The sequence below is a fragment of the Hemitrygon akajei genome, chromosome 11 (genome assembly GCF_048418815.1).
Source record: "Hemitrygon akajei chromosome 11, sHemAka1.3, whole genome shotgun sequence".
In the NCBI taxonomy this organism is placed as follows: Eukaryota; Metazoa; Chordata; class Chondrichthyes; order Myliobatiformes; family Dasyatidae; genus Hemitrygon; species Hemitrygon akajei.
The window spans coordinates 39,272,809-39,290,859 of record NC_133134.1 but is presented as its reverse complement, the minus strand read 5'-3'; the positions used below and the strand labels follow the sequence as shown (position 1 = coordinate 39,290,859).

The 18,051-nt window shown below is 39.3% G+C and overlaps 2 protein-coding genes across 2 annotated transcripts in view; both read left to right on the top strand.

Annotated features, from left to right (window-relative positions):
- The window catches only part of LOC140735500 (actin-related protein 2/3 complex subunit 1A-B), a 49,455-nt gene extending 48,288 nt beyond the window's left edge, over positions 1–1,167 (top strand). Inside the window, exon 10 of the mRNA XM_073060661.1 lies at positions 760–1,167. Within this exon, the coding sequence (XP_072916762.1) occupies positions 760–798 (39 nt within the window). The 3' untranslated portion in view covers positions 799–1,167. The remainder of the gene's footprint in view (positions 1–759) is intronic.
- Positions 1,168–14,775: 13,608 nt separating this feature from the next.
- arpc1b (actin related protein 2/3 complex, subunit 1B) overlaps positions 14,776–18,051 on the top strand; it is a 51,677-nt gene continuing 48,401 nt past the window's right edge. Inside the window, exon 1 of the mRNA XM_073060662.1 lies at positions 14,776–14,937. The gene's annotated coding sequence lies outside the window, so the exon portion shown is untranslated. The remainder of the gene's footprint in view (positions 14,938–18,051) is intronic.

The following is an 18,051-nucleotide window of genomic DNA, read 5'->3' as shown; positions in this document are numbered from 1 at the left end:
CTCATTCCAAGGATATCGGCCACAGCTTTTCCAAGTCAATTCAGATAACTCATCCCTGGGATAATTTGGTAAATCTCTTCTCCACCCTTCCATTAGAATTGGAGTGCACTAATTCAGTTGAATTAAACCGGTGTTTTATAAAGGTGAATTGGGCCTAGTTGCTTTCTAATGACTCTGATCTTGCCTTTTTACATTCCATCAAACTAAGCATATAAATCTAATTCAAACAAGAGGACATGAGTTGAGAGTTAAGGGGCGAAAGTGTAGGGGTAACATGAGGGGGGAACTTCTTTACTCAGAGTGGTAGCTGTGTGGAACAAGCTTCCAGTAGAAGTGGTAGAGGCAGGTTCAATTTTGTCATTTAAAAAAATAAAATTGGATAGGTATATGGACAGGAATGGAGGGTTATGGGCTGAGTGCAGGTCGGTGGGACTAGGTGAGAGTAAGCGTTCGGCACAGACTAGAAGGGCAGAGATGGCCTGTTTCCGCACTGTAGTTGTTGTATGGTTATGTAGTTATATTGTGAAAATTTTGTTTCAAACTTTATTCCAGAATTTTCATAGTTTTTTTTTCCAGAACTTTATGAAGGCAAAATATTGCATCTATTGATGAAATAATGTGAATTTATCAATGTGAAACACATTTTCTTTTGAAAGATCCTGTCTGACTTGCATATATACAATAATCTTATTGTGCATCTTTATTTGTCAGAACTTTAATCATGGTCACCAAGCTTAAGAGTTTTTAATTTACTTTCAGACTCTGGAATCCTCAATCCAAGGCATGTGTATCATGTGAACAAGAATACCTGCGTTTTAGGCTGTTGAAACTCCATGTGAAAAGAAGAGCCCCATTTCCCTACCCCATTCCTTCCACCCTCAACTGCAGCTGGCTAGAAGCTGGTGAGCAAATCTTCAAAACAAACACAAAAAGGCACTGAAAAATTCCGAGATCAGCGCTCCACCACTTCATTCTGGGAATTTTGTTTTGATTTTAAAAGAATTGCTTTGAAGTGGTTTTTTCTTTTTTTTTCTTAGCTAAAGCTCCCTTCAAAACAGTTTCTGCAGCACTCTGAGGGGAATGCCCTAAAGAGGGTAGTAATGTACACTAATTTAAAGGGACTTTTATGTAGTGTGTCTGCTAGAAAATAAACACTACAAAACTTCACTCTTATTGTGCCTCTTTATTGTACATTTACATTCCTTGCTTACAGGAAAATACTGAAATGTGTGCTTATTCCATTGAGAACAGAATGTGCAGATGTACTGCAGAGAGACTGCATTCTGTATCTCTTATCCAGTCTTTTATTCTTCTTGGATTTCAGCTGTTCAAAAGTAATATGCGAGAAACAAATTAATCTTCTGTGACAGATTCATTAATCCGATATCTACAGTGCACAGATCATCAGTAGTCCATGGCAGAATATGTAATTTTTAATCTATCAATTCAGTTGATTAATGTATTCTGGAGGAGATCACTTTCCAAAATCCTTCTGGTCACCACAAGATAATGCTCTAATTACTGGTACCATTCTGATTCAGAATGCAGCAGAGGTGTTAAATTGCTCTATGTTCCTTAATTTTCATCTATACTTCAAAAGTTTTCTAATTCATCTTTTTTGTCTATGCCTATATTTTCTCAAAAATTGAAGAAAATGTCAAATTTCGTATCAAACAGAAATATGAACCTTTCCGTGGTTGCTTTGGAAGAATTATTGATGGATTTCTGTTTATAGATGTGGAGCTTGCCAAAGGAATTTTTAAACTCATTTGGAGAGTTTAACTTCAGTGACATTGTGATAGATCCCCAGAGTTACAGTGTATTAGATCATTTTAAGCTCATTTGGAGTTACCTAATCTGATTTCATTTTCTCTACTTATCCTTCCCACTTTGTGGGAGTGAAGTTTTGAAATGGGCCAAACACGTCATTAACACAGTGGAGCTGCTGCCTTGTGAGGCCTGAAACCCAATTTCAATCCTGACCTTGTTCTGACTGCATGGAGTTTGCACTTTCTCCCTGTGGCTACAGGGGTTTCCTCTGGATGCTCTGGTTTCCTCCCCATCTGAAAAAATTGTGCTTTGGTAGGTTAAAAGCATAGAAAACCTACAGCACAATACAAGCCCTTCGGCCCACGAAGTTGTGCCAAACGTGTCCCTACCTTAGAAGTGAATTACTAGGCTTACCCATAGCCCTCTATTTTTCTAAGCTCCATGTACCTATCTAAAAGCCTCTTAAAAGACCCTATCGTATCTGCCTCCACCACTGTCTCTGGCAGCCCATTCCACACACTCACCATTCTCTGAGTAAAAATCTTACCCCTGACAGCTCCTCTGTACCTGCTCCCCAGCACCTTAAACCTGTGTCCTCTTGTGGCAACCATTTCAGCCCTGGGAAAAAGCCTCTGACTATCCACATGATCAATGCCTCTCATCATCTTGTACACATCTATCAGGTCACCTCTCATCCTCCTTCGCTCCAAGGAGAAAAGGCTGAGTTCACTTAACCTATTCTCATAAGGCATGCTCCCCAATCCAGGCAACATCCTTGTAAATCTCGTCTGCATTCTTTCTATGACTTCCACATCCCTCCTGTTGTGAGATGACCAGAACTGAGCACAGTTCTCCAAGTGGGGTCTGACCAGGATCCTATATAGCTGCAACATTACCTCTCGGCTCCTAAATTCAATTCCACGATTGATGAGGGCCAATACATCCACATGCTTTCTTAACCACAGAGTCAATCTACGCAACTGCTTTGAACGTCCTATGGACTTGGACCCCAAGATCTCTCTGATCCTCCACACTGCCAAGAGTCTTACCATTAATACTATATTCTGCCATCATATTTGACCTACCAAAATGAACCACTTCAGACTTATCTGGGTTGAACTCCATCTGCCACTTCTCAGCCCAGTTTTGCATCCTATCAATGTCCTGCTGTAACCTCTGACAGTCCTCCACACTATCCACAACACCTCCAACCTTTGTGTCATCAGCAAACTTACTAACCCATCCCTCCACTTCTCCATTAATTGGAGACTGTAAATTGCTTATAGTGTGTAGGGGAGCAGTGAAATCCGGGGGAGTTGATGAGAAGGTGGGGTAAAATGGGATTAATTTAGAATGGTGACTTGGTGGGCTAAAGCCCAGTTCCTATGCTGAATCGGTCTGTGACTCTGGTAACATATAGAATGTTGAACAAAGAAACTGAAGGCTACTTTGGTATATTTGCAGATATAATGTGACTTTGCTATAGGAGAAATTTTAACTTTTTATAAAGCTGTGATTCCACAATTTTAGTAGTAGCCCTTGCTGTAGATACATACACGAGTTAGCATTTGAATCATTTGAATGATAAATGGTGTTATCTTTCCTGGCTCCTGGTGTGACTGTTAGATTTTCTTTTGCCCTCAAGTTCTTGTGTAATAAGAAAGAATCGGAACATGACCTGGTGGTTACCTGGGGATCAAGTTTTGAAACCAAGTCATCAATGTCTCAGGAAGGTAATCTCTGAACAGATTTTGAAAGGTGTGTAAATATCCTGTCTTGATGAGTTTTGCATTCTGTAAAGTGTCTTTATTTCCTTCAGTAGTTGTCCACTTTAAGTTAACCCAAAGTAGTCATAACTTTTAAAATGCTGTTCACACAACTTGTACTCTGTGACACATGGTGAAATATAAATCTAAACACAGTGACTTTTTAAATGTATTCCTTTTCAGGAGAATCTACTTAGAAGGGTTATGTTTTTGGAGATTCCTTGAAGAATTATAATATAGGTTTTGGTCTGAAGCCTCCAAAGACAAATGATGATCCAGAACAAGTTACTCTGATATTCATAATTCAGCAACTGATGTCAGGATTTGTAATCTTTTAACTGCTCCATATCCAAATCAGTTGTCTTTCCACTGTTCATGTCTGTTATTTTAAGACTCATTAGAATAATGGACAACAATAGTGGGAACAAAAGATAGCCTTAAGATAGCAGAAGGTTTTTAATGGACAGTTTAGTTAATACTTAATGAACTTCAAAATCCTGAATTACATATGAAACAACTAATGACAGTAAATTAGTGTCAAGCTGTTACAGATGGGTGATTTGAAATGGATGTGCCAAATACACTTTATTTTAATAGCATTGACAACCGAAGTATATAGCACACCATTAACTACAAAACTTGATTTTAAAAAATGTAAAATATGTTTTTATTGAAGAAATTGTGGTTTGATGACAAATATGTTGATGGAAAATTTCTGACTAATTCCTTTAAATTGTTGAGCTCTAAGAAAAATAATCAGATGTTTCTTTTCCCATACTTGAAATTCAAGATCCAATGTGCATTACTACCTTTACTCTCAACATATTCTTCAACTTACATTGATTTCTGTACTTAAACTCCGTTCCAGCACAATTTTGGAACAAAACTGCTTCCTTTGGCACTAATTTCATTATTTTTTTCTTCAATTTTTATTTTGGAGTTTGAGTATCAGTTCACAATTTATAAAATTACTGGTCCTTCTTATTTTGCTTATTTATCTATCTTCTTGCCGTCTTCAATTCTCCACGTTCCACATTTTGTGTCAACTACAAGGTTTAAAACTTTACCCTGTGTGCTCCTAACCAATCAAAACAGTGGTCCCAGCAGAAAGTCTTAAGGAATATCATTGCCTACACACACTCTGGGGGGGGGGGGGGGGGGGGAAACACTCTTATACTCTGATTTGTGTCTTTTAAAACATTTTTATTTGTGCCAGGAGTGAATTTTTTATATGGGTCTCATTTGGCTAACCAGATTTTTGTATGAGGTTTTAACAGCCAAAAATCAAAGTGGACAGCTACTGAGGCATTATCTTCACCAAGCTGTTGTTACGTTACAATAAAATTAATTTAACGATACAACATTGGTGTTTGTTATTAGGGTAAATGTCGCCAACTGCTTTCAAAATTCCTTCCTGACTTTATATATGGCTCCCCACCATTGAATGGTTTATTATTGGTATACATACTGAGATAAAGTGAAAAGCTTGTCTTGCATACTCGTCATACAGATCAAATCATTAGAGTGTATTAATGTAAAGCAATAATAATGCAAAATGAAGTGTAACAGCTACAGAGAAAGTGCACTTTAAAAAGAAAATAAGGTGCAAGATCTGACTTGTCCTTACATGCCTTTATTTTAGTTATTTTCCATACTGCTGCCACCTCACTGCATCTACAGAGGAATGCAGTATTTAATGTTTCAATACAAATAGATTATCTTGTCGTATTACATTTTGTTAATATGCATTCTGGGCATTCCTGAGAGGAAACTAAATTATAATGGTGTATGTATACTTATTGGACCAGTTTTAACTTGATTATATTAACATATTAGTTGTAAGCTTCACAAACAATTAGGGTAGAATAATTGCATGCACACATTTTTATTGCAGTGTGGTATTTAAAGGCACAATGCATGCATTAAGTTTAATGGACTCAAAGTAAGTGAGGAAATTGACTCAATGTACTGAGGCTGTTCCCAGTCAATCTTGTGCTACCTCGGTTGTAGTCTGGGACTGTAAACATGTGAAGGTATCGTCTTTCCTCCTGAAATGAGAGTAAAGCTTGAAGCTGGATGTGACTGTACAAAGGAGATTGGCCCCTTTCTTCTAGATTCAGTCCTGTAAGTGGGGTAGTGATGTTTTCAGACATAGGTGAGTACTGTGGGACATGTGCTTGTATCCTGATGTACATGATAATCCAAACTCCACACTCCGGCCTTATGGCAACATGTCACTTCACACTCTAACTGCAGAGTTACATGTCTATTCAAACATGTACCTGTTCCTATTTCCATATAAGTATCAATATTGACTCAAACCTGGTCTTTACAAGGATATACTTCTCCCTCTGTTTTCACCAATAAATGCAGCTCTTCTGTACACTCATTAGTCTCTTTTTCTCTTTGCAGAAACTGAGTAGAACACCAGGGAGAGACAAAGAGCTGGTCATGACTGTCTAGCCATCTAACATCTGTTGAGCCTGAGAAATACCCAGGTAATCAGAATGCATGTCAATTACAAATGACTTACTAAGGGATTTCTCAGAGTCTAACTAGTGACAAAATGTTATCTCATCCAGACAACTAATACACTACATTCACCCAAAGTAGATATCAGCAACGAAAAGTGATCGATTCAGCTGTCAAACTCTCAAGCATTCATGCCTTTGTGTAGTCCTAGGTACCCTATATGACTTCTAACTATCCTTGAAGAAGACAGTGATTACTTTTGAGGGAAATCGCTGACTGAGGATGTATTGTTCAGGCCTTCCATCCATGAGCTGGTGTTGCAATTTGGTGGAACAGTATTGTTTCACATGGTAGAGCCAATGGTAGGGCCCAGCCAAGCAGCAGAAAAGCCTATTTGAAGGACATGCTAAACTCTAGCCAGTGGGCCTCAAGTGCTTCAAGGAAAATGATACATCTGGAATGGTGAAGAAAAGTATGAGGCGCCTGTCCCAGCTAGTGTGCTTCTAGAACAGAAAATTCTACAAGCATGAGGGGGCATGAAGTCTTGGGTTTTTGTGGTGATTTCCTGGCCCATGCTGATAATGGTCCAGGGCATCATTACAGATGATTGGGTATCACCTGCTGCAGCCATTTGATGTGTTGAGAGCTCTCATATGATGAACGTTTCCTTTAATGAGATGACAAGTAATCTTTGTTGATTAGCATCAGTCACCACAATAGAATGTACAGCAATTGTCTGGTTTTACAGAATGTAGGAGGATTATAAAAGAGGGATATTGTTGGGCTTTTGAAGCTGGGCTTTGTTCAAAGCACTTCTCATCTGTTTACCCTATTGACAGATCTGCATGTTTTCTAGTCTCATAATGGCTGAGGCTGCCTCTTCGCAGACATAAATGTCATCAGACAATAGTATTGGTTTGAATCTGAGCTTTGTCTCTGCTGGAGCTTTCAGGAGAAAAATAAAGAATCATAATGGTATGTTGGATATAGGAGTTTTATTCAATATTAAAGTGCTAAATTTTCCATTACGTGTACACATTTAAAATAAAATTGACACCATTTTCTGTTCTGTTGCAATTGTAACTTTTGAAACAACCAATAGGCTTTAATCATGCATGGAATAGGGTGTTCGTGAACTGATTGTGAACAATAAGTGTTAAACTAGGTACTTGAATTAAGACAGAACTACATCTGCTCATGATAGGGGACAAGGTTAGAAGAGATTTCATTCAGTTGTCAACTGCTAATCAGGTTCAATCTCTTAGTATTACTGTTGAGTTATACTAAAATCCTCATCCTCCATTCCTCCTGTACCACTCAGAAATATTACACCACAAATATTCAGATATGTAATGCCTAAGACCTCAAGACCTTTTGCATAATATGGTATTTGTCAACGTGAAGTGGAGAGCGAGTTTGTATGGGTAGGGCAGAGAAGGAGTGCCAAGGCAGGGTGGCGTGGATGCAGACACGCCCTGCCCTGAGACACCAAGCAAGGTCATTTGATTCCAAACAATTGATCTATCGATCATTGTAGAATGTCCCTCTGATGTTTCCTGCTCCTTCTCCTAACTCTGGTTCCCCTCTCCCTGACCTCTTCCCTCTTTCAGTCCACAATGGAGACCAATATCAGAATCACGTTTATCATCACTCATATATGTCATGATTTTCTTTGTGGCAGTAATACAGTGCAATATTTAAAACTACTGCAGTTCTGTGCAAAAGTCTTGGGCACCCCAGCTATATATATGTGCCTAAGATGTTACTATAATAGAATCATAGAAAAGAGTGCAGAAACAGGCCCTTTAGCCGATCTAGTCTGTGCCAAACCATTTAAGCTGCCTAGTCCCATCTGCACCCAGACCATAGCCATCCATACCCCTACTATTCATGTACCTAACTAAACTTCTCTTAAACTTTGAAGTCGAGCTCGCATGCACCACTTGCGCTGGCAGCTCATTCCACAGTCTCACAACCCTGACTGAAGAAGTTTCCCTTCGTGTTCCGCTTAAACATTTTATCTTTCACCCTTAACCCATGACCTCTAGTTGCAGTCCCACCCACTCTCAGGGGAAAAAGCCTGCTTGTTTTTATCCCATCTATGGTAGTGGTGGTTGGCATCCGTCTGTCTCAAAGGACAGTGGGTGATGATCATCATCACAAGCCTGGGCATAAAGAATGTAGATCCTGAGATGCCTAGTTGTCAGTACTTCTCATGCTCACCAGTGTAGTCCAAAGGAAAACTTATGAAGCAATACATTGACACCAGCTTGACTGCAAGAACTGCTGGAAGGGCTGTTCAATGACGTCCAGCCGCCTTAAGGGCTCCACCTCGGATTTGCTGTCTGGGTTTACTCCTGTAGTTTTAATCTCTCCTGAGGCTGCCCACAAGGCACTGGGGCTATTTGCTCATAGCTGGGGATCTGGTTCACAAGCACCAGGGTGTGTGCACATGCTGGTGTGCCTATGTGCAATGTGTGCAGGGGCCAGATCTCCCCATCCTCTGTAGTTCAGCCTGAGTCTGAAAGGAGTTCAGTTTCCATATGTCGCCAGCGAGGAGACACTGCATGAGATTTACTGTTGGAGAGACTATGTACTGGCAGAGAGAAACTTGCACATTCAGTTCTCTTCACAAGACTGCTAGTCAGTGGTGAAAGCTGAAAGTGAGAGCGACAAGCACTACCCACTCACTACATACCACATCCGTCGCATCACAACAGCCATTTTGACACCACCCTATCTATAACCCTCAGAATTTTGTGTATCTCAATCAAATCTCCCCTCAATCTTCTACATTCTAACGTATAAAGTCCTAACCTATTCAATCTTTCCTTATAACTCACGTTCTTCAATCCCAGCAACTTCCTTGTAAATTTTCTCTGTACTCTTTCAATCTTATTTACATCTTTAGGTAGGTGACCAAAACTGTACACCATACTCCAAATTAGGCCTCACCAGCATCTTATAAAACTTCAGCAAAACATACCATCTTCTGTGCTCAGTACTTTGATTTATGGTCAGTGTGTCAAAAATATTGTAATAATAGTGATGCAAAAGCAAAATATTAAATAACTGAAATGACAGCATCACTAGTATAAAGAGATCCTGAACAATAACCGATAAATATCAAAATGTTGATCTCAATGATGCTATGGTATTTAAAAAATCTAACTGTTTAGATGTTCTGCATTTTGGAGGTTACTTTAGATATGCTGGAGATTCGAGCTAATTTTACTGTCCCTTGAAAGCTAGTGTTCCATTGTAAAAAAGATATTAAGCAAGAAAAATGTAATATAAATAGCTTTGCAACAGTTGGCTATAAGTTAATTGTTGGTATTGGTTTAAAATCAAGTTTAGATGGGGATCAGAAGATAATATAAGAAATACTCCTGTGCTGGGAAATGTGCTTGAAAATGGTCTGTGCCATTTTACTGCATGAAGCCCAAGATGTAGTACATAGTAGAACTAGTTTGATCCCAAAAGTTCATGCGAAGACCTTCCCTTCACCAGTTCCACTATTAAATGAATAGGATTGGAATGATTTACCATGGAAGTGGCTAGGATCAAACTAGCCTTTGAGTTATGTTTAGGGACAATGGGGTTAGGTCGACCAGTAAGAATAGCCAAGGAACATGTTTGACGGAAAACCCACTTGCAAGACAATATATTTTGGACTTCACAGGAGCAACTTGAGTAAGATTGGTTGTCTTAATGCCAAAGAAGGCCTTTATCCTGCAGTTAAAGAGACTTGTAGGGTACAAATATATTGAACTGCTCAAAAGGGGGGAAATGGTCTCAAGCAACTAATAGAGACAAGTAGCCTTTGTTCTATGCAAAGAGAAACCACCTGAATTTAATTTGAAGAACTTCAAACATTCTGAATTACAATGGCAGTAACACTTGAGTCAAATGTTTCATTGGTCGAAAGAGGTAATTTTTAAAAGAAATCTGCCAAGGTAGATTATAAGTACTTCTAAAATCATATAAATTACTCCTCGTAAATAACAATTTGTACCAATTATTTTTCTAAACACAAAGCACAAAAATGGCATTTCTCCTCTTTTGATTTGTAAAGTTTTATTAGCTTAATCCATCTGTGATGTGTTCATAACTATATTCCTTAAGACAGCTAAACTATGGATATTTCACAAACTGCCAAAATGTCTTTTATGGCTCTTTTATGGAATTTCTTTTCTTAAATGGTGCAAAACAGCTGAGAATCCAGTTTCTTGACAGTGACTCTGCATTGGCTGTACATTTGGATAAAATCCACATCTAGACATGGGTAAAAGCAAGAATTTCATCAACAGGTTAATTCGAAAGACTGTCTGTGTAACAATTCTGTTGTGACTCTTCCAGAGATCCATTACTACATGTTCCAAAATTTAAACAAGTCATTTTTACAAGAATTTTCTTTTCCAGCTGGGATTTTGATTTTCAGTAACACAATTAATAATTATTGTTTCTTTAAGAACCATTTAGGAGGAACAAAACCCACTAAAGGAAGAAATTGTAATGTTATATGGATTAATATTTTTAACCCTTGAGTTTATTTGCTTTTGTCACTACCCACTAAGTATCTGATTTGCAGAAAATACTTTGCAGATCTTGGCAGCCGAAAAGGTTGTGCAACCTGAACCACAAGACCAATCTTGTATTGCGGTCTGGGATGAAGTGGAAACATGCCTGTGACATTCCTGAAGTATGACCAAGCAAAACAAGATGTCTGTGTTTCAGCAGAGGAATGTGAACCACAGGGTGTAGGCAGTTTCAAATTTTGCAGAATCCTACTGTACTGAACCTTGCCTCAAAAGTCAATTATTAAGATTAGCCATCAGTCCAAATTCCTAAACATTTTGACTTTCATTTCTTTTCCTGCACTGGCAAGATAATTAGACTTATGTTTGTTTTTTGTTTGTAAAAACATTTTAACAGTACTCTAATTAGTAGGAGACACTGAGGTAACCTTGACTGAAATAAAGTGAAAGGAGCGCAGTCATGCAGACCTGACTCTCTCTTCTTGAGCTAGTATGGATGAGAAGTTAAAGATGAGGAAGATGTGCTTTCACCTTTACATACCCCCATAGTAAAAGAAAAAGGGGTTTTCTGTATGTCCCATTTAATAGTCCTGGAAATCTGAGCAGTGGCATTGAGAAATCCCATCTGAAATATATTGGAAGCCAAATGTAGATCAGCAACTTAACAGCTTTTGTAAGAAGATATAAGAATTCTAGTTTTGCACTCAGCTGCTCTGTCTATTGAGTGATCAAAGCAGTGGTTCTGGTCAATAGAAATCTTTCAACCGAGTAGCATTCTCTCTGCAGTTTGTTCCCGTTTCCCTCTTTTGCTTCCAGTTCAAGTCTATGGAAGAACCTCTATTTCTCAAATGCATCAAGTGCTGGCAACTCATCAAACTAAAACTGAAAATTGTTTGAGCCTCCTACTGGTACAGCCAGACAGTGTGATCAAGCATTAATAGTCTTTTTCATGTAAACTCTATGTAATTTAGTTTAAAAGCTCTAATGGATTTTAAAGTTGTTAACGGTGAACCTTTACCTAATCCTGTAAATTCACTCCAGCTTCCTGTTTGTGCTCTTCTACTGATCTCTTGTTACATTCCCTGGATTATTTGTGACTTGAAATAAACTGTGAGCTACATATAATCTTTGAAAGGGGGGATATCCAGAGTGCAGTCAATGCTAAGTTCTCTGGAATACTAAGATCGTGAACATTTTCAAGTTCTGTTGTTGAGATTCACTCTGTAGCAGTCTTTTCTGTAGGCATTAGCTCACATTGGAAACAATTCAATATAAAAGAAAACAATTTATATATTTCCACAACCACAAGACTTCTCAACATGTTGGAGCACATTAAAATGATCTGAGTTCTATTCATGTTTATAGGAATTTCATGACTGATTGGCAGTAAGTTTCAATGATGGAATAATACTAGGTAATCTCTCTCTGATGATGGTGTTAAATGGTTGTCAGACCATTAGAAAAAATACCCTGGTCTTCTTTCAAAAAAGTACTCTGAGATCTTTTACATATATCTGAATGGTGTGATCTCATTTAACTTCATAAAAACATCCTCCAACATTACACAGAAGTTCAGTTTTGTATCTGGAGTGGAATTAGAACTAATAACAGGTACACAGATCATAGAGCATTACATAATAGTACGGCCTCTAGGGCCTATGATGTCGTGCTGACCTTTTAACCTACTGTAACATCAGTCTATCCATTCCCTCCAACATAACCTTCCATTTTTCTATCATCCCATGTGCCTATCTAAGTGTTACTTAAATATCTCTAATGAATCTGCCTCTACCACCACTTCCGCCAGGCATACCATGCACTCACCATTCTGTAAAGAACTTGCATCTGACATCCTCCTATAATCATCTGCAATCACCTTAAAATTATGCCCCTGTTGTGCTGGGAAGATTTTCCCTGTGGGAAAAGTCTCTGGTTCTCTGCTCTTATCTATGCCTCTTAGCATCTTGTACACCTCTATCACGTCACCTCTCATCCTCCTTTGCTCCAAAGAGAAAAGCCCTGGTTCACTCAACCTATTGTCATAAGACATGCCATCTAGTTCAGGCAGCATTTTGGTGAATCATATTTGCTCTCTCTAAAGTTTTCACAGCCTTCCTATAATGAGGTGACAAGAACTGAACACAATATTCCAAGTATAGTCTAACCAAGGTTTTATAGAGCTGCAACATTAACTCTTACTACTTAAACTCAATTTGATGATTAATGAAGAATGCAGCATATGCCTTCGTTAACAACCCTGTCAACTTGCATAGCAACTTTGGGGGGATGTACAGAGGTGGACCCCATGGTCCCTCTTTTCCTCCACACTGCCAAGAATCCTCCCATTAACCATGTATTCTGCTAAGAAATTTAACCTTCCAAAATGAATCAAACTTCACATGTAGTTGCCAATTTCACACTAGACATTCATGTACAATTCTTAAGTTTCTCCAAAATACATTATTCATAGAGCATGCATATGTACATTGCATTTATGCATATGCTGATTATGACAATTGTTTGCACAATTCCTTGAGCTGAGGGCCTATCTGGGGGTTGTATGTATTCTCTGTGTATTACCATATAATGGTGTCAGCCTTAAATGGGCCTTTTCCAATTTATTCTTAGCAACAACTGATCTAAGGAGTAATACTTTCCTCAACGTCATTCAAAATCACAGATGTTTCTGTCTACCCCACCCAGTTGTATACAGCTGCTTGCATAAGTAGGCCAACAAGTTTTGGAGAAACCAAAGATGATCTTGCACTGTTGACCATCTTCTAGCCCTTGATTTATTTCAGACAACTCATAGAACAATGTTACTTAATTGGGAGAGATCTTAACGTAGGTTCCTCAGAAGTTGTCATAGCTGGAAGGAGGGGGAGGGGGAGAGAGAGAGATGAGTGGGGATAAGCTCCCACTACCTATTAAATGATCCCAATAGTGTGCATCTCAAATACCCTCTGATGGCAAGTCCTGATCCTGGTCTTCATGCTGCTTTGCTACTGGCAGTGGAGGGGTCATAGATGAGTTACTAGTGCCTTAAAACCAGCTGCTTCAGGCAAGTAGGACACGTCACCTATAGTTGGCAATTCATCCAGGAGAAGGGAAACAGATTTCAAACCTTCGCTGTCATGGGGAAGGCTTTGAGAAAAAGTCTGAGCTAGAGTCCCTAAGGCAGTCCTATGCTGAGTTCAATGCTGACTGGCAACTCTTGCGACACCATTGGTGTCACACTGGACGGATCCCTCATAAACACGAGAAATTCTGCAGATGCTGGAAATCCAAGGCTAAGCACACAACATGCTGGAGGAATTCTGCAGGTCTAGGAAGCATCTAAGGAAATGAATAAACAGTCAATGTTTCAGGCCGAGACGCTGAGTTCCTCCAGCATGTGGTATCGATTTCTGCCGCTCCTTTGGATTCATCATCTGTGGGTGGGGGGTGGTGCTTCAGGGGCAATAGGTTGCTCTCCATATCATACTGGCCTGATGGGCAAATCGACTGACGGCGTCAACATAGAGCAAGGGCACAACGTTCATGGTCGAACCCGACAAACGGTGGTGGGGGGGGGGGGGGGGGTTCATAACTCTTAACATAGGTCACTGTATCTTTCCAAACATTACTGTCAAATAGATAGTTTAGATCGAATGAATGAAGTTACTTTCCCCAGTGCAGCCACCTTGAGGTACAGAATTGCAACATTTAATTAGCTGTTAAGAGTCTATTCACTCAAAAACCATTCCTTTCCTTGGCCATTGACTGCAGATTTACACATTATACCTTTAGTCTGGTGTTGGTAAACACTCCACTTGCTGGTAACCATGGTTGGATTTGTTTAGCCCTGATGTATTGATTGGAATTCTGTGCCAAGAGATTCTACAGAATGTCTTTCCAAAAGCCCACCACGGGAACAATGGGTTGAATGGCCTCTGTGATTGTACGATTAAATAGAACTTGAGAAATGTGCAAAAAAAAACGAATAACTTTTAAGAATAATCATTACTGGCTGGTTTAAATGAATCAACTTTAGTTTGGATAAACTGAGCTGCAGCCCATAGATGGTTAATCCATTTACTACAGCAAACTGTATACCGGGTCTCCGAAGAGTGGCAGTTGGGTTAAACAAGGAGGGCGGGAACTCCGAGAGCTTTGTGCTGCAGTTAGAACGCTAGCTTGAAGGCAGCTGTTGAAACAGTCAACCGCCTACATCAGGAAGTGGTCGGATCTCAGAAAGAGGAAGTAGGAGAGGGTGAATCAGGCTCTCTCAGCCTTTTTTTCCCCCCTCACAATTGCACTGCCGTTCATGTTGACGGAACAGAGTCCATGAACTGGGGCAACTCCTTTCCAAAAAATTAAAATTTGAACTTATCACGGCATCTGTCTTGCAGGTAGGTTCAATTTAATTTTGCATTTTTCTTTAAAGGGGTGGGGAGGACGATTAATGAGTGCTTTTGTGAATCCGTCATTTGGACCGTTTGGTGCTGACTAATTGGGCAGAGCTTGCAATGGGTCACTAAAACTTTTTAAAATAATGATGTAACTTGTCCCAAGAAATCACCTCAAATTATCTTGGTCGAAACACTTGGTTCGGTCCTTAGGAAGTGCCATATCACGAGAGAAAAAAAGGCAGTTTTCGGGAGCTCTCTGTACTATCGGTATTGTAGGAATGTAATGAGATGCAAGAGAGCGTTATATTGTTCTCCATAGCCAGGACATAGTCCTATAGAAACTTTTCAGTGCCATGATGGGCGAGGAACTTATTATTTGAGGCACAGTAACTTGACAATTAATATTTTTTGTTCTGTCCTGCTCAAAGTGCAGTTTTCAACCAACTGAAACTTATGCCTTTCCTAACTCTTTGTATGTTGAGTGAGATATCAGTCACAGATCTTGCATGAAAATCTGAGAAATGTAGTTACATTTATCATTGTGACTTCATTTTCAGGTCAAAGCCATTTTTGGGATCACTTTTGGGAAGGTGAATGTAGAGTCTCAACAGCAGAGGTCTATTTGTATCGGCGTGAAACTTTAGGGCTGGAAAATTAACCTGTGTCATACAACTAGGGAGGATTCATAGTCATCAAACAGTACAACACATAACCAGGCTCTATGACCCATCTAGTCCATGCCAAACCATTAATCTGCTAAGTCTCGTCTGCCTGCACCTGGACCGTAGCCGTACATACCCCTCCGTCTATGTACCTATTTAAATTTCTGTTAAATGTTGAAATCGACCCTGCATCCACTTTCGCAACTCTCTAAGTGAAGATGTTCCCCCTCGTATTCCCTTAAACATTTCACCTTTCACAATTAACCCATGACCTCTAGTTGTAGTCTCACCTTGCCTTGGGGGTAAAAGCCTGCTTGTATTTACCCCTCATAATTATCAGAATCAGGTTTAATATCACCAGTGTATTTCATGAAATTTGTTAACTTTATGGCAGCAGTACCATGATAAACAAATAAAAAGGAAAAAATGAATTGCAGTAGTTATTTATATAGTCAATTAAATAGTTAAGTTTAAATAAGTAGTGCAAAAAAAGTAGTGCAATTGAAAATTAGTGAGATGATGTTCATAGGTTCAATATTCATTTAGAAATCAGATGGCAGAGGGGAAGAAGCTGTCCCTGAGTTGCTAAGTGTGTGCCTTCAGGCTTCAATACTTCCTTCCTGACAGTAACAATGAGAAAAGGGCACGTCCTGGGTGGTGGGAGTTCTTCATGATGGATGCCACATTCCTAAGGCACCGCTCCTTGAAGATGTCTTGGATACTCTATCGAATATCCTGTCAATCTTCTACATTCTAGGGAATAAAGTCCTAACCTATTGAACCTTTCAGTATAAATCAGGTCCTCAAATCCCAGCAAAATCCTTGTAAATTTTCTCTGCACTCTTTCAATTTTATATACATCTTTCCTGTAGGTAGGTGACCGAACTGGACACAGTTCCAAATTAGAGCTCATCAACATCATATACAATTTCAATATAACATCCCAACTCCTGTACTCGATGCATTGATTTATGAAGCCATTGTGCCAAAAGCTTTCTTTATGACCCAATCTACCTGTGACGTCACCTTCAAGGAATTATGAATCTGTATTCCCAGATCCCTCTGTCCTACTGTGCTCCTCAGTGCCCTACTGTTCACAGTGTAAGACCCACCCCAGTTGGTCCCCTCAAAGTGCAACACCTCACATTCACATTAAATTCCATCTACCATTTTTCAGCCAAATTTACCAGCTGGTTCAGATCCCGCTGCAAACTTTCATAATCTTTCCCGCTGTCTGCTACATCCCCAATCTTGGTGTCATCCACAAGTTTGCTGATCCAGTTTACCATATTATCAACTAGATTGTTGATATACATGCCAAAGAGCAATGGACCCAGCACCAATCCCTGCAACGCACCACTAGTCACAGGCCTGCAGTCAGAGAGGCAACCATCTACAACCCTCACTGGCTTCTTCCGTGAAGCCAATGTCTAATCCAGTTTACTACTTCATCTTGAATGCTCAGCTTTGGAAATACAGAGGAAAGGTAGAAAAAAAAACAAGGAACAAGCAAAAAGTTGCAGTATTAGCAGAATGCTTCAGAAATCCTCTCTGTGGTGAGCAGTGGGTGAAGCAAGTCAAAAATATTAGCGAGGAAGTTTTCTGTTCCTAATGCAAGTTTCTGTTCAACATTATTTTGCAGTATAATCACTCAGAAGGGTTTGGATTCTGATTACATGCCAGAGACTAAAATACAACACCTAGGCTGATGCTAAGGGGATGCTGGTCTCTGGGAGCCCCTGACTTTTTTTGAAAGCCTATATTTGTCCTTTCAAAATATTCTGTTGAACCATTTCAAAGGAAAGCATGGACCTTAACTTCTTCTTTTGGGGAATAGTGGGGAATTTTAATTGCCCTATTATTAAGCTGGGTTAAAGTCAGTGTGAAAGGTATAGGCAGCATAGAATACATAAATTACATTCAGGAGGAAGCTTTAGCCAGAATGTAACAAGCCCAGGGAGGTGGCAGGATGCTGGGAGTTCCAGTACAGGATTTGGTTTTAGAGAATTGGGCTGTACAATTAGAAAGAGTATCAGTGGGAAAACACTTTGATCATAATTCAGTTAGATTTTGTGTATTTTGGGAAAGGACAAAGTTAAGATTGTAAAGTTTCTAAATTGTGTTAAGGACAAGTTTACAGCTGAGAAGTAATTTAGTTAAAGTGACTAGTAGGTCATTGGATGGTAGCATAGTCTTGGAGGATCAAAAGGCATTTGAGAGATGGATATTTGAAATTAATGGTAACTGTGTTCCCACGATGATGAATGACAGAGTTCCTAGGCCTAGACAGAGGGTGGAACAAGGCAAAAAAAAAGTAGCTTGCATCAGATACTGAGAACTTTACTCCATAGAAAGCCTAGAAGAATATAGAAAGTGGAGAGATGTAATTATAAGGGAGATTTTTAGATGTAAAGTGAGGGAATGGTAAAATACAAACAAGTAAAAGTAGAGG